Source organism: Chrysemys picta, chromosome 16 (genome assembly GCF_011386835.1).
Source record: "Chrysemys picta bellii isolate R12L10 chromosome 16, ASM1138683v2, whole genome shotgun sequence".
In the NCBI taxonomy this organism is placed as follows: Eukaryota; Metazoa; Chordata; order Testudines; family Emydidae; genus Chrysemys; species Chrysemys picta.
Window position 1 is genome coordinate 13,081,592 of NC_088806.1, and position 15,703 is coordinate 13,097,294.

General features: G+C 49.4%; 2 protein-coding genes across 7 annotated transcripts in view; both read right to left on the bottom strand.

The window, feature by feature from the left end:
• The window catches only part of LOC135976036 (nascent polypeptide-associated complex subunit alpha, muscle-specific form-like), a 1,165,876-nt gene that overhangs the window by 429,607 nt on the left and 720,566 nt on the right, over window positions 1-15,703 (bottom strand). The gene's annotated exons all lie outside the window — the stretch shown is intronic.
• LOC101943645 (zinc finger protein 501-like) lies at window positions 1,719-15,685 on the bottom strand. Of its 6 annotated transcripts, none has more exons than XM_065569869.1 (5): window positions 15,577-15,685; window positions 14,875-14,969; window positions 9,804-9,871; window positions 8,764-8,890; window positions 1,719-4,111 (listed from the first exon to the last, which is right to left on the bottom strand). In XM_065569869.1, exons 3-5 carry the CDS (start codon window positions 9,825-9,827, stop codon window positions 2,901-2,903), a joined length of 1,362 nt encoding a protein of 453 aa, XP_065425941.1. In that variant the 5' UTR covers window positions 9,828-9,871; window positions 14,875-14,969; window positions 15,577-15,685; the 3' UTR covers window positions 1,719-2,900. The 6 variants fall into 6 exon arrangements, with proteins under 6 accessions (XP_065425941.1, XP_065425938.1, XP_065425940.1 ...); XM_065569866.1 differs by lacking the exon at window positions 15,577-15,685 and adding an exon at window positions 15,416-15,468; XM_065569868.1 differs by lacking the exon at window positions 15,577-15,685 and adding an exon at window positions 15,311-15,451.

A 15,703-nucleotide genomic window follows, 5' to 3' on the forward strand; every position in this document is an offset into this window, starting at 1 on the left:
CATCCCCTGCTTGGCAGAGCCAAATCTGAAGCCCCTGGGAGGGTGATGGGGGGGCTATGTCCTTGTCCCTCTTCCATGGAGAAACTGAGGCATGGAACAGGGAGAGGTGAGTGGCCCAAACCCAGGAGTCCTGGTTCCTAGCCCTGGAATATACACAATGTAACTCTTTGCTATTACATTGTAACAGAAAATAGATAAGTGAAAACAGTGCAAACAACATTCCACTACTTTTCAGGACGTTTAAACACCCAATACATGTATACATTTAACAATCGCTTTGAGCTATACTAATACACACATCAATTGGCCTGAATACACTGTGACGTAAGCTGCTCTGCCAGCGTCACACCTTGTACAAACATTACTGCAACAGTGTGTAGGGCAGTGTGACCCCCCAGGGGTCTGTGAGCTGGTTTCAGGGGGTCAGCAGGGCCCCGCGTCTGAAGCCCAGAGCCCCCGCCTCCCACGGGGCAGAAGCCCGGAGCCCCAGTGCTCCCCACTCCACAGGGCAGAAGTCCCAAGCCTCCACGACCCAGCAGCTGTAGCCCAGAAATCCGACTGCCCCCCCACCCCAGCTGGTCCTTGGAGTTTTTATAGCATGTTGGGGTGGAGGGACTCAGAAAGAAAAAGGTTGAGATCTCTGGTGTAGGGTGTGAAGTGTGAACATGGGAGTTAGTCTGTCACAAGAGCCTCTTTCCCAACTACCTTGGGAAACAAATACCTGGACCTTTTGCCCACTTCTTTGTTACTTACTGTGGAATTCTCTCCCCGGATCATCAGAGACAATATTGACCTAAAACAACCGAGCAGCAGTGTGATTGTGTGCAGTCACTTCTGTTAGTTGCAAAAGTTGGGGTGTGGTCTAGTTCACCATTTCAGACTGGAGATTTAAAAACAGTCGGTAGCATGTCCAATAGCTTGGAGTAGTCTCTCCTGTTGACTGAACTGCACTTAAAGTTTCTCCATGTCATCATGGAGGGAGCAGAGAAAAAGCAAAAATAAAATAAATGACTCTCAGTAGATATTCATTTTATTTACCCCAGATTTACTGGGGCCTTTGAGAAAATGACTATCTGATTATGTGACCAAATGTCCCTCAAGAGGAAAAACCCACCTCACACAAGATACATCCAGTTTCATAGAACTAGAAATTCCAGAGCAGGTTAAATATGACGACTCAGAATCAGGACAAGAGATTCTCCCATCGCATTCTCCTCTGAGTTGTTCAAACCTCCTTCACTCATTAGTTTTGAATCATATTATTTACAAAAGTTCTAGCATCGTCGTACTGGAAAAAAACAAACCAACCGGCCAGCCTCCGCATCTGCAAACAATCCCATCTCAGTAGGAAAAGTCCTACAACAGGCTTTGCCAACAGTTGGAAACTGGGATTTAAACTTCAAATGATCTCACTGTATTTGAGATCCATTCAAATTCCCCATCCAGGTCTGTGACACTTTCATCTCAGGCCCTAAGTCACTGTTTTAGGAGCAAAGAAAACAAATTGTGATCCACAAACAGATGGGTGAGAACCCTGAATCATAGGACACATTCAGTGGTGGAACTGTAGAAAGTGGAGATCCAAACCCCCAAATAAATCCATTTTGCTGTGTATAAAGTTTATACGGAGTAAATTCATAAACTGTTAGCCCTCTATAACAGTTATAGAGAGAGATGCACAGCCGTTTGCACCCCCAGGTATTAATCACTTACTCTGGTTTATTAATAAACAAAAGTGATTTATTAAGTATAAAAAAGTAGGATTTAAGTGGTTTCAAGTAACAACAGACAGAATAAAGTAAGTCACCAAGCAAAATAAAGCAAAATCACACAAGTCTAAGCCTAATATATTAAGAAACTGATTACAGGTAATATCTCACCCTCAGAGATGTTCCAATAAGCTTTATTCCCACCACCAAGGTATGGGTGCAGCACACAGGGAAACTGAGGCACACGCAGTATTCATGCAGAACAGTCAAACTCACATAGGCTCAACAGTAAGACTCACATACAATATAACAAGGGAAAATCCCCACTTCGTCACACCCTCTATCCCTGCTCCTTCTCGGTTATATTTACATTGAGAAAAACGGTACAAAACCCAACTGCTATTCAGCAGAACCCAGTGCAACGTGGGAACAACTGGGAATGAGGCAATCTGTCCCTAGTGGGGGAATCTGGTGACTAACAATCACTTTGCAGTGGGAGGAAAAGTATAAACATGATGCTCCAAATTTGGTTAGACGAGGAAAAGTGATGGAGGTTGTGTCCAGTGGTGAGGCGATTTGCTACGTTACCTTGGCCGCTATATGGGCTATTTTCTTTATTGAAAAAATAGTTATATTTTTATATCAGGATTGCTAACTCAATCTAGCTAACTCCATGGGAAACCCTAATGGAGTCAAAGCCCAGGTAGATTTAACCTCTATGTACAGGTCTGTCGCATCTTACGTGCATTTAACATGCGCGATTTCAGCTTTACGCGGTCGGCAAAAACAAAAACAACAAAAAAGAGAAAAATAATTTTAATACTGTACTTGTAGTGCGGGCGATTCCGCCCGCCATTGAACTCAATGTAATTTTGACTATACGCGGTTTTCGATTTAGCGCTAACCGCGGAATGGAACCCCCGCGTAAGATGAGACAGACCTGTACCTAGTAAAAGTCACTCTTGGTTCCCCCACCTGGGGCTGATGGACATTCCAGTTGGAGGGACACACACTCCCACGACACAGGACAAAGGAGTCGATGAACAACACTGTGGGCTTCACTCCAAGGAAGGGTGAGCTGCAAACGGGAAAAGCAGACAACTCACCAGAAGGAGCTGAGATGCCACAAATGCTGCCTTAAAGTTCACTACTTGGGAATTAGGAAAAGGAAAAAACAATCTTTTCTGAGCCCTAGGCAAGATTTTCATGGTGTTTATCTCCCTTGCAGCTTCTCTGGTGATAAATAAGAGAAGAGCTCCAAGTGAAGGTTTTCCCGCACTCACCGCATTCATAGGGTTTCTCTCCTCTGTGGATCCTCTGATGTGCAATAAGGGTTGAGCTCCGAGTGAAGGTTTTCCGGCACTCACTGCATTCATAGGGTTTCTCCCCTGTGTGACTCCTCTGATGGCGAATAAGGTGTGATTGCTCAGTGAAGGTTTTCCCGCACTCACAGCATTTATACGGTTTCTCCCCTGTGTGACTCCTCTGATGGCGAATAAGGTGTGACCGCTCAGTGAAGATTTTCCTGCACTCACAGCATTCATAGGGTTTCTCTCCTCTGTGGATCCTCTGATGCGCAATAAAGGTTGAGCGCCGAGTGAAGGTCTTCCCGCACTCACAGCATTCATAGGGCTTCTCCCCTGTGTGACTCTTCTGATGGCGAATAAGGTGTGATTGCTCAGTGAAGGTTTTCCCGCACTCACAGCATTCATAGGGTTTCTCTCCTCTGTGGATCCACTGATGTGCAATAAGGGTTGAGCTCCGAGTGAAGGTTTTCCCGCACTCACAGCATTTGTAGGGTTTCTCCCCTGTGTGGATTCTCTGATGGAGAATAAGGCTTGATCGCTCAGTGAAGGTTTTCCCGCACTCACTGCATTCATAGGGTTTCTCCCCTGTGTGACTCCTCTGATGGCGAATAAGGTTTGAGCTCTGAGTGAAGGTTTTCCCGCACTCACAGCATTCATAGGGTTTCTCCCCTGTGTGACTCCTCTGATGTGCAATAAGGGTTGAGCTCCGAGTGAAGGTTTTCCCGCACTCACAGCATTTATAGGGCTTCTCTCCTGTGTGGATCCATGGATTTCTAATAAAGTGTGAGTGCCTCCTGCACTTTTTCCCACAGTCAAAACCCGTGTTATTTCTCTCTCCCATAAGGATTCTCTGCTGGGCCGTGGTTTCCTTGAGGCCTTTGTGAGTTCCCCGATAATTAACAGATATTCCAACTTCCGGCGCTGGCTGGTTTCCCTGCCGTTTCTCTGGCCCATGCTGCCCCTGAGAGCCTTTTGCCTGCTCACAACTCTCGGACGCACTCCCTGTGCATCTTTGTAATAATGTCCCCTGTGGTTCCACTTGCTCATCTTCCTGCTGAGGATTCTGCTCCATGGTCTCTCTCATCATCCCCTCACCTGATGGGACAGAGAGAGAAAAACATCAGAAACCAGAAGGAAAAAGGAGGGAACAAACCAAGAGAATAGCTGGAGATGGAGAAAAACCAGGGACTGAATTTCCCCAAACTCTTCCCCGAAGAGGCAAGAAGAGGGGATCAATTCTGCATCCAGTTCCCATCCAAACACTCCCCAGGGAGAAGGGAGTTTGGGGAAGGAACTACTGCCAGGAGTTAGGATGGGTAGGAAGCCATGAACAGTATCTGCCCTGAGGGACCATCCTGAACCCAGAGACCTCACAAGGTCTTTGTTGGGAATCCCAGCTGTTTCCTTCAAGCACTGAGTAGGTTTAATGATCTCTCTTTCCTCTGAGCCCTGGAGTTCTGGGGCCCACGGCTCTTCCCCTCATTCCAGCTGGGAGATGACATCGGGTTTGGAAACTGGAAACCCGGCTCAGGGGAAAGAAGACCAGTGAGATCAGGTAATACGCAAAAGAAGAAGTTACTCAACTTGTGCATCAATGATGGTTGAGATGTGTCTCTCTATGGGTTCTCCACTGTAGGTGCTAGCACAGGGGTGGGCAAACTATGGCCTGTGGGACACATCTGGCCCCCGAGGCTCCCACTGGCCCCTCCCCCGGAGCCTCAGCGAGCTGCGTGGGCAGTGCTCTGGGGGAGGCGGGGCTGCATGCTCCTTCGGGGGAGTGTGGAGCCAGACACGCTGCTTTGAGCAGCATGGTAAGGGGGCCGGGGGGTTATCTAAGGGGCAGAGGGTGGTTGGATGGGGCGGAGGTTCGGGGAGTGCGGTCAAGAGACAGGGGGGTTGGATAGGCATGGGAGTCCTGGGGGTGGGGCGGGATGTGTGGATAGGGGTCGGGGCAGTCAGGGGACACGGAGCAGGGGAGTTGGGGGTCTCAGGAGGGGGCGGTTAGGGAACAAGGAGCAGGGGGGCTTAGATAGGGGGATGGAGTCCCAGGGGGGTGGTTGGGGTGGGGTGTCTTGGGGGGGCAGTCAGGGGACAAGGAGCAAGGGGTGTTGGATGGGTCGGGGATTCTGAGGGGGGCAGTTAGGGGGCAGGAAGTGGGAGGGGGTCAGATAGAGGATGGGGCCAGGCTGTTTGGGGAGGCACAGCCTTCCCTACCCGGCCCTGCATATAATTTTGCAACCCCGATGAGGCTCTTGGGACAAAAAGTTTGCCCACCCCTGTGCTAGCACATTAAAAACAGTTGTGTAGACCAGAGGCTTTCCACACTACTGTGCCCCTTTCAGGAGGCTGATTTGTCTTCCCTATCTCCAAGTCACACCTCATTTAAAAACTACTTGCTTATAAAATCAGACATAAAAATACAAAAGTGTCGTGGTACACTATGAATTGTGGACTTGCTCATTTGGACCATATAATTATACAATAAATAACTGGAATATAAATATTGTACTTACATTTCAGTATAGTATATAGATCAGTATAAACAACTCATTGAATGAAATTTTGCTTTGTACTGACTTGGCCAGTGATTTTTCTGTAGCAACTCTGGAAGTCCTCTGCGTGCCTGTCACGGGGTTGGGACTCACCACCACGGCGCCTCCTGTCGGCCCGTCTGGGTATTAGCTCTATCCGCCACGGAGCGCCCTCTGCTTGTGGTGTCCTGTCCGTCGTCTGCCCAACTGGTATCGGGACCCGCGTTGCTCCCCGTTCGGTAATGTCCCCTTCAGGACACTGCTCTCCGGCAGTGCCCCCTAGTCCACACTCACCCCCTTCTGGGGGCGGGGGGTTTGTTAACAGCAGTCTTCCTGCCGCAGTGGCCAACCACAACTCAAAGTCTAGCCCCTGTCGGCGGGAGTATGTTGCAGTCTGATATGGTCGCTCTCCCATGGCCAAGTGCAGCACATGAGGGAAGAGGGGGACCCAGGCCCACCCACTGCTCTGGGTCCCGACCCAGGGACCCTCTAGTGGCAGCCACTCCATCCTCCTCCTCTCCCCTCATCTGTCCGTCCTCCCTGGGTCACTTCCCCTCTGACCCCTTGCACCCTCTAGGCCCACAGTCTGACAGGTATTGGGCTGGAGCTCTCCTCTGCTCCCCCGAGCCTGCCCAGCACTGCGCTGTCTGAGGTGCTGGTCTCCTTCACTCAGGAGACAGACCCGCCCGCTTGAAGGTCTGGGAGAGTCCGCCTGCTTCTCTCCTGGGCAGCCTTTATATATATTCTGGAGGTGGCATCCCTGTGTGTCATGATGGCATCTCAGCGAGTCCCAATGATTTCAGACTCCTCAGAAACACCGTCTCTTCTGGGGTGCTGCAGCCAGTCGGTATTTGCAGCAACACAAGAGGCTTTTCAGAACCAGGCTGAATTGCTTAGGCAACGGGAACACAGGATTTACAGATCCCTTGGTCAGTCTGGGAAAGCAAAACTGAACTCTATGTTCATGTTGGCAGTTGCATCTGCCCGGCTTTTTCAAAGCCTCCTTGATTTCATCTCTCTCGCTCGTTCGCTATTGCCTTGTCTCAGTCTTTTTGCTCTGAAAAGCAGCAAACTTAAGCCCAGTCTGTTTGTACCCTAGTTCCTGTGTCCCAAAGTGCTGTGACGTTGTGTTCTCATGTTCTGCTTCCCTTGGACCCAGTCATTACACATTAACCTCCAGTCCTTGAGACTTCCATTGTCCAGTGTGCAGCATTCAAATGGGAACAGTCCTTGATCGTGTTTCCATGTAACGGAGACAGGCCTATGTTACTTCAACAGGAATTACATCCCCATCCCAGAAGAGGAACTCACTCCTTCACGCCCAGTGACTAACAAAGCAAATTGAGAGAGAAGCTGACCAATGCATATTTTTCATTAAAAAAACTACTAAATAAAGCCCCCATTCTCCAGAGGGAGACAAGGTCAAAGTGAAGGGCTAGGATAAGGAATCATCAAATCACAGAAACACAGGTGTAAAAGGACCTCAGGATGTCAGCTAGTCCATCCTCCAGCCCTGAGGCAGGACCAAGTATACACAGACCATCTGTCTAACCTCTTCTTAAAAACCTCCAGCGACCAGCATTCCACAACCTCTCTTGGTAACGTATTCCTGTACTTAGCTATACTCACAGCTGGAAAGTTTTTCCTAATATCCAACCTAAACATCCCATGATGCAGAACAAGCCAGTTACTACTTCTCCCTACCCTAACCCTAAGCAGGAGAGGAGAAGAGAAGATCAGATTCCAAGACAACGACCACAGTCAGTGGTGTCAGACAGCCGACATGCCGAGGAGGAGGAGGATGGAGTGCTGGTTCTGAGCTCTGCCTAGGTACAGGTCATTAGAGACTTCAGCAAAAGCAGCCTCAGTGAAGTGCTACAATCTCTGACTCCCTGAATCCTCCCCTTCCTACCCCCCACGAGAGCCCCCTGTGATAGGTTGGGTCACAGAGACCCCCTTGGGACTGTCCCGAGGTGCTGGGACTACCTCTGAGCCCATAGCTCTGGCAGTTAGCGATGTGGAAAATCTCATCCTGACCTGACGTAAATTGCAGCAAAAACCGTAGTGTCGACACAGTTACAGTGGCAAAAAAATCCATTAAATAGAAAATCAAGGAAATTAAACGCTCATAAAGTACATTAAACAGAGTGAAGGTTGCCTCATGCTGCCTCGGGCCCTTCCAGCATGTGGATGGTGGTGAAAAATAAAACCCCTGAAAACCAGGAAATGAAGAATTAAACTACACACCACCCCTGCAATGCAACCTTAACTCTGCCCTTATCCCCTAGCCCTGGAGCTGGCAAAGGTCACTGGGAATAGGTCAGTAAGGGTGGTGCAAAGGTTAACAAACTACCCAAGGATGGGGCCAATTTTCCATCTCTTGAAGGCTTCAAGTCAGGACAGGATGCCTTTCCGGAAGAGGTTTTCATCAAACACAAAGTATTCAGTGCACTACAACGGTAACCGGACGAAACTCCATGGCCTGTATTACACAGGAGGTCAGACTAGATGACCTAATAGTCTCCCCCGGCCTTAAAATGTATTGATCGCCAGAAGGAAGGACTAAGAACATGCCACTGTGTGTTTTATGTTCCTCAGATTGAACCCCAGCATTTCTCTGCAGGCACTTCAGCAACGTGCCCTGGGCCAGCTGTAGCTTTATATGAATGGCGGAGGGACTAGTTGGAGCAGCCTGGCAGAGCTGTGACACGAAGAGAGGTGCACGTGAAACTGGAAGGACCAGGTATTCCTCATTTCAGTGCTGAGTGGTGTAGGCGGCATCAATAAAGGTGCACAAGGATGTGTTCTTGCCACAAGGATTGTCAGCAGGCTGGTGCCATACATGCTAGGGGTCTCCAGGCCTCAGGGAGGGGTAAGTGAAGGCAACGACTCAGAAGGAATCTTCATTGGAAGGGTAAAGGGGTGGTGACAGCGGGAAGGTCTGAGATGGATTGTGTGCAGTAGGCTCAGTGTCTGAGTGCAGGCCAGGGGGAGGCAGCTTCTGTTCCCTACATCGGGCCTAACCCCAAGTTTTGCCTTAGCAAAGAGACGGTGTTAGCGTTCGTGCTACTGTGCTCTGTTCCCAAAGTGTTCTGTCGCGGGGAGAGCAGAGTGCTAGTCTAGGCGTCATTCGCCTGTCAGGCAAAGTTGAGGGTGCACTGTGAACCTTAACTCTTCATTTCCCCATCTAAGAACTGAGGGGACGGGAATCCTTACCCAGCGAAGTCACATTCTCATAGTTCTCCTGCATGACATCTCTGTAGAGGGCTCTCTGAGCGGGGTCCAGCAGAGCCCACTCTTCCTCGGTGAAATACACAGCCACCTCCTCGAAAGTCACCGGCCCCTGAAAGAGCAAGAGCCCATTGACAACCCCATCGTTCGCAGGAGAGGAGGGCCAATCACATGGAAGCTCTGGGAGGCAGGATCCCACCCGCTCCCCATCAGAGCAGCCAGGAGGCATCAGGGTAAGGGAAGAAAGAGAGAGAACCCCTCACCCCTTCTAGCAGACAGGCAAGGGTCTTCACATTCAACACTCACCTATCAGCCAGAAGTGGATACAGGAGATGGAACCCCCAGGAGTGTCCAGGGACAGCCCCCTGGTAGGAATCCCAACACCCTCCCCAGTGCCAGCGGTTGGATGGGAAGGGATGGGGTGTCTTCCCTGGGCCTCACTGGGGGTTGCCCTCTGGCTAGTAGGTTCAAACTCCAGTATTGGAGTCTGATACATTTCCCCAGCCCAGTCCTGGGGGGTTGTTTCCTGCTGGACCAATTAAGGAATTTCCACCCACAAACCCCATGGGTCTGTTGGTAGAATCTAGGCCCCATCGTAAACAAATCCCAGCAGGTTTGTCACACCCTGTCCCCCACCCTTTCTCCACCCTGTGTATTTCCTGCCCCTCCCACCTCCTGACCACAGCCAGATGCACCACCTCCTACACATTTCCTGTCCCCCCCACCTCCTGACCACCGCCAGATACACCACCTCCTACGCATTTACTGCCCCCCCACCTCCTGACCACCGCCAGATACACCACCTCCTATGCATTTACTGCCCCCTCCCACCTCCTGACCACCGCCAGATACACCACCTCCTACGCATTTCCTGCCCCCTCCCAACCACCGCCAGATACACCACCTCCTACGCATTTCCTGCCCCCCCCCACCTCCTGCCCACCGCCAGATACACCACCTCCTATGCATTTCCTGCCCTTCTCCCGCCAACAGGACCCCACCAGCAACTCCCCGATAATCCCTACCTGAGCCAGCTCCACGGCAGCCATTTCCCTTCCCTGGTCCCTGGAAGGATGGGATGTGACGCTGCAGCCTGTCAGGGCAAGAAGGGGACGTGTCAGAACAGGACAGTCACGTCACATCACAATTCCCCCCGGCTCTTTCCCCGCAGACTAACGTTCTCCACTCTATCATGCAAATAAGAGAAATATTCAAAACACGAGGGGGGGGGGGGACTTTAACTACCAAGACACGGTTTAGAAAAGGAATTTAAACAAACACAAAGTGTCCAACAAGTTCTTGGAATGGGTTGGGGACACCTGTTTGCGTCAGAAGATGGAAGTAGTAACTGGGGGAGTAGGAGGGGACATTTTAGGATGGATTCTGACTAACAGGAGGGAATTAGTTAGGAAACGGAAGGTGGAAAGCAATATAGATGAAATTGTTCATGAAATGATGATTTTGTGATTCTAAGAGAAGGAAGGTGTTAGAGAAGGAAAATAAGGACAACGGACTTTGAAAAGGCAGACTTCAACGAACTCTGAAAACTGGTATGTGAGTGTGCTATTTCCCTCCATGTTCTTTATGAAAATATGCTTATGAAATGAATATGAGATAACTGAGATGTACTTAGTATCAGGGGGTAGCTGTGTTAGTCTGTATCTACAAAAACAACAAGGAGTCTGGTGGCACCTTAAAGACTAACAGATTTATTTGGGCATAAGCTTTCGTGGGTAAAAACCTCACTTCTTCGGATGCACGAAAGCTTATGCCCAAATAAATCTGTTAGTCTTTAAGGTGCCACCAGACTCCTTGTTGTTTTTGAGATGTACTTAGTTCAAGATGGGTCTTGTAAGAAAATGAGTCATTGGAAAGGTTATAATTTACTGACTGTGATTATCCAATTTGTGTGCACGTATCATTTCTGTATCTGAAGCTGGGAATATTGACAATGTATCTGTATTTCAACTATGCTCCTTTGGGTGACGCCCACTGCTAACACTTCAGGTACAACAACGGAAAAGCCACAGGGCGGATGGGCCATCAGCAAGGACTATGGACTGTGAAAAGGCTCCATACTGCTACTGATTCCTGGACACTGTGACACTACAGAGTCAGGTGGTCTTGTCACCAGATACTCAACATTACCTGGGACTTCTTGTAACTTTCCACTGGAAGTGAAGGGGAAGCAAGTTTGGGAAACAAAGGATTCCCACCTTATGTAAATCCTTTTTAAGGGTGGGGAGGTAGGCAAATAAAACGACTCCTCTCCATGGCCTGTCTGCCCAAGAAGAAAGACTGCTAAAGCCACCTGAAGGGAAGGTGGCGGGGGGTGGGGGGGAGGGAGGGGGATATCCACTATGGCCCTCAGGTCCCTTTCACAGTACTCCTCCCTAGGCAGTCATTTTCCATTTTGTATGTGTGCAACCAATTGTTCCTTCCTAAGTGGAGTACTTTGCATTTGTCCTTATTAAATTTCATCCTATTTACTTCAGACCATTTTGAATTTTAATCCTATCGTCCAAAGCACTTGCAACCACTCCCAGCTTGGTGTCGTCTGCAAACTTGATAAGTGTATTCGCTATGCCGTTATCCAAATCATTGATGAAGATATTGAACAGAACCAGACTGAGAACTGATCCCAGGGGGGACCCTGTGACGCAGCAGGGAGTGGGGAATATTGACCTGGGAATGTTGCAGGGGAGTTTTCCTGGGACTGTCCTCACTGGGGATGGAAGACTTCCCTTGAGGGAAGATACCTGAGCATGTAACATGAGAGCCCAGGAGGGGGGTTGGGGCCAGGTGACACCTTCTGTCTGGGAAACTGGACAAAGGCTGAAGGAGGAGGAGCTGGGGGATGTTGGGTGAGACGGCTGGAGGGGTTTTCAGTTTGGAGTTGGCTGGGAAAGAGCAGGGAGCCCCCAAGGAGGACCTGACTGAGGGGTCCTGTTGTCTGTACCTACAAGCTCGGTTCTGGACTGTGTTCCTGTCGTCGAATGAACCTTCTGTTTTACTGACTGGCTGAGACTCGCGGTGAATCCCAAGAAGTGGGGGTGCAGGGCCCTGACTCCCCCACCCTACGTGACAGACCCCACTTGATATGCCCTTTCAGCTTGACTGTGAACCACTGAAAACTACTCTCTGGGAACAGTTTTCCAACCAGCTGTGCACCCACTTAATGGTAGTTCCATCTCAGTTGTATTTCTCTAGCTTGTTTTGAGAAGGTCATTCCAGACAGTATCAAAAGCCTTACTAAAGTCAAGATATACCATGTCTACTGCTTCCCCTCTATCCACAAGCTTGTTACCCTGTCAAAAAAAAAACTATTAGGGTGGTTTGACACGATTTGTTCTTGACAAATCCATGCTGTTACTTATCACCTTATTATCATCTAGGTGTTTGCTAATGGATTGCTTAATTATTTCCTCCATTATCTTTCCGAGGAATTAAAATAAGCTGACTGGTCTGTAATTCCCCGGGTTGTCCTTACTCCCCTTTTTATAGATGGGCACTATATTTGCCCTTTTCTAGTCCCCTGGAATCTCTCTTCCATGACTTTTTGAAGATAATCGCTAATGGCTCAGATATCTCCTCAGCATTCTAGGGTGCATTTCATCAGGCCCTGGTGACTTGAAGACATCTAACCTAAATATTTTTTAACTTGTTCTTTCCCTATTTTAGCCTCTGATCCTACCTCATTTTCATTGGCATTCATTAAGTTAGATGTCCAATTGCTACTAAAATTTTGGATGAAAACTGAAACATAAGTCATTTAGCACTTTTGCCATTTCCACATTTTCTGTTGTTGTTTTCCCCACGATATTGAGTATCGTGAGCACGTGGGGACAAAATCAGAAAGACAAACTCACAAAATAAGTTACATCTAGCAAGGGACATAGAAGGCAATAAGTAGGGTACTACTTAAATCATGGAGGGGAGGGGGAAATCATACAATTTTCAAGTATTGTTCATGGCATAAATAGTGAACTTCATGGACGTGTTATACACCCACAAAACGTACTATTTACGTAGTGAGTAACCCATGAAAAAGTGTGATTTCTCCACAGCGTTTCTCAAACTAGGGTTCCAGACCCATAAGGGGGTTGCGGTATTGCCACCCTTACTCCTGAGTTGATGCTGGCAGTGGCGCTGCCTGGAGCTGGGTGGTGAGAGAGCGGTGGATGCTGGCCGGTGCCCAGCTCTGAAGGCAGAGAAGTAGGGGTGGCTTTATGCCCTTGGTGTAACCCGCTTTGTGCTGTTGGTGGCTGACCCACTCACCCCACCCTAGTTATGGCCCTCTAGCTGTACCAAATTGTCTGTACCAAATTTTTTGTACCAAAAAAATTCACAGGCATAATGTAATAGTTGAGTGTTCATATTATTCCAGCAGATTTTTCTTAAACGAATAGGTCTGCTGTAGCTTTTCCAAATTACGGCAATTAATAAAGGTCCATTATTACTTTTCTGCGATTTTCCAAGCTTTCTTTGCAACTCAGCTGCAATTATTTGAAGACCAGCCCACGATTCACGTAGGGCCTTTATTATTATTATTATTAACCAAGAGGAGGAAGAAACAGACACCACAATAAGGAAATAAAAGGTTAAAAATATGTAGATACATTCGATATATTAAACACAGCCATAAAATTCATCTTAGGGCGCTCAAGGAATTAGCTGAGGCAATCTCGGAACCAATAGCAATTATCTTTGAGAACACCCGGAGAACGGTGAAGACTGGAGAAGGGCAAACATAGTACCCATCTTTTAAAAGGGGAACAAAGAGGACTGAGGAATAAAGTCAAGCATTATTTAGATACCTGGAATGAACAAATTATTAAACAGTCAATTTGCAAGCACCTAGAGGACAGTAAGGTGAAAACTTATAGCCAGCATGGATTTGCAAAAACAAATAATGCCAAGTCAATTTAATGTCCTGCTTTCACGGGGGTACTGGACACTGTAGACATGACACATCTTGATTTTAGTCAGGCTTTTGACACAGGCCCCCATGACATTCTCATAGTGAACTAGGGAAATGTGGTGGACATGAAAGTGCTATAAAATGGGTGTCAATCTTGTTGAAAGGCTGTACTCAGACAGTAATCATTAGTAGTTCACTGTCCAACTGGGAGGATGTCTACAATGGGGTCCCCAGGAGCCAGTCCTGGATCTGATATATTCAATATTTTCACTAAGGAAAACCAATTGCACAACTACAAAGTGGGGAATAGCTGGCTGGGGGGGTAATACTACTGAAAATGATCGGGGGTTATAGTGGATCACAAATTGAATCTGAGTCAACCATGTGACTCAATTGTGATAAAACCTAATTAAGCACTGGACTAGATTAGCAAGAGAGGTGGTGGAATCCCCATCGTCGGGGCAGGTTGGACAAACACCTCAATGCTGGAGGCTGGACTAGATGCCCTCTCAATGTTCATTCCAGCCTTACAGTTCTATGATTCTATGCTGGGGAAATGTTTGGTCACTTTATTACAGCACTGACCGGCCCTTTCCACTAGCACTAAACCACCAAGACATTTTGAAACCCTCCCAGTAACAAAGTCTGGGAACCAAATAGGAGAGAAAAGCAGAACAAAAGGAGTGACACTGGGGGATTCCCCCTGACAGTCCCCAGGGCAGCACACTGCCACCACTGGGGGGAACAGGGAGAGTCAGGAACTGGGTTTTGCTCCCCTTGCACCTCACCTTGTTCCCAGGAAAGTGAATCTGCCCAGCAATGCGGCAATAAGTGTGTGGGGCCGGTCAGAAATCTGGGAATTTCTCTCCCCAATTATGTTTCCCACTGCCCTTTTCAGTCTCTCTCCTTTTTCTCCTTGTGTCTCCCTTCCCCCGTCTCTCCCACTCTGGCTGACAACCAATCCTGGGGGTTCACTCTCCTATGGCTGGATCGGCTCCTGCAATTGCTATGGGGAGGAGAGATACGGGGTGGGGAGGGGCTGTTTGTGCAGAGTCTCTCTCATGCCCATTCCCTGAGGTCTCTATGAATCACCTGGCGTCTCTGACTCAGATGTTGGGGTGGGCAGAGCCTTGGGTTGACCTATGGGGCTAATTACAGCTGGAGAAAATCCTCACCTTGGCTGGGCACAGAGGTCACTCCCCAGCCCCGATCCCGCTGGGGGAGCAGCAGCTGCTCAGCCTGGGCTCCCAGGAAGCTCAACCCCAATATCCTGAGGCAGAGAAAGAGACGGAGAGAAACTGAGTAACTTTCCCCCGTTTGGCAACAACTGAAACCCCCTCCCCACAGGGTCACATCCTGATCTTATCGCCCCCATGGGAATCTGGAGTCACTCCCTGGTCTGCCTCGCAGTGACTCCGGATTAACCCGCGTCTCAGCGAGACCAGAAACACGGCTCAGGAAGGAGGAGGCCGGACTCCTTTGAAACGGATCATTGCAGCAGCGGATCGAACCTTCTTCCGCCCCGCCGAGAGAGATTCACAGCAACAGTTTTCCAACCCTCCCCCACGTGACCCCCCCCCCCAATTTCACACCCTCTGCCCCCTCCCCCACCCCTGGCTCCGGGAGTCTCGATCCGGCCGGGCCCGCGCGCACGGCTGCTCCCGGGGTCTCTCCGCCAATCAGCGAGCGGGGAGGGGAGGCCGCCCTCACGCGCACCGCAAACCGCTTCCGCCCATCGGTTGGGCTGACGTCATTTCCGGTCCGTGGTGCGTCGGGAACTACAACTCCCAGCCTGCCCCGGGACGCTGCCGTCCTCTCGGACCCAGCCGGTACAGACCCCCTCCTCCCGCTCCACAGGCCCCGCCCCGCCCCTGTACCTGGCCCGTCAGACGCAGTGACACCGAGTCAGACCCGGAAGGTGGGTTCCGCGGCGCTGAGCCCCCGCGCTGTCTTGGCTGTACTGCGCATGCGCGCTGAACACAAGGCGCATGCGCAGTATCACCT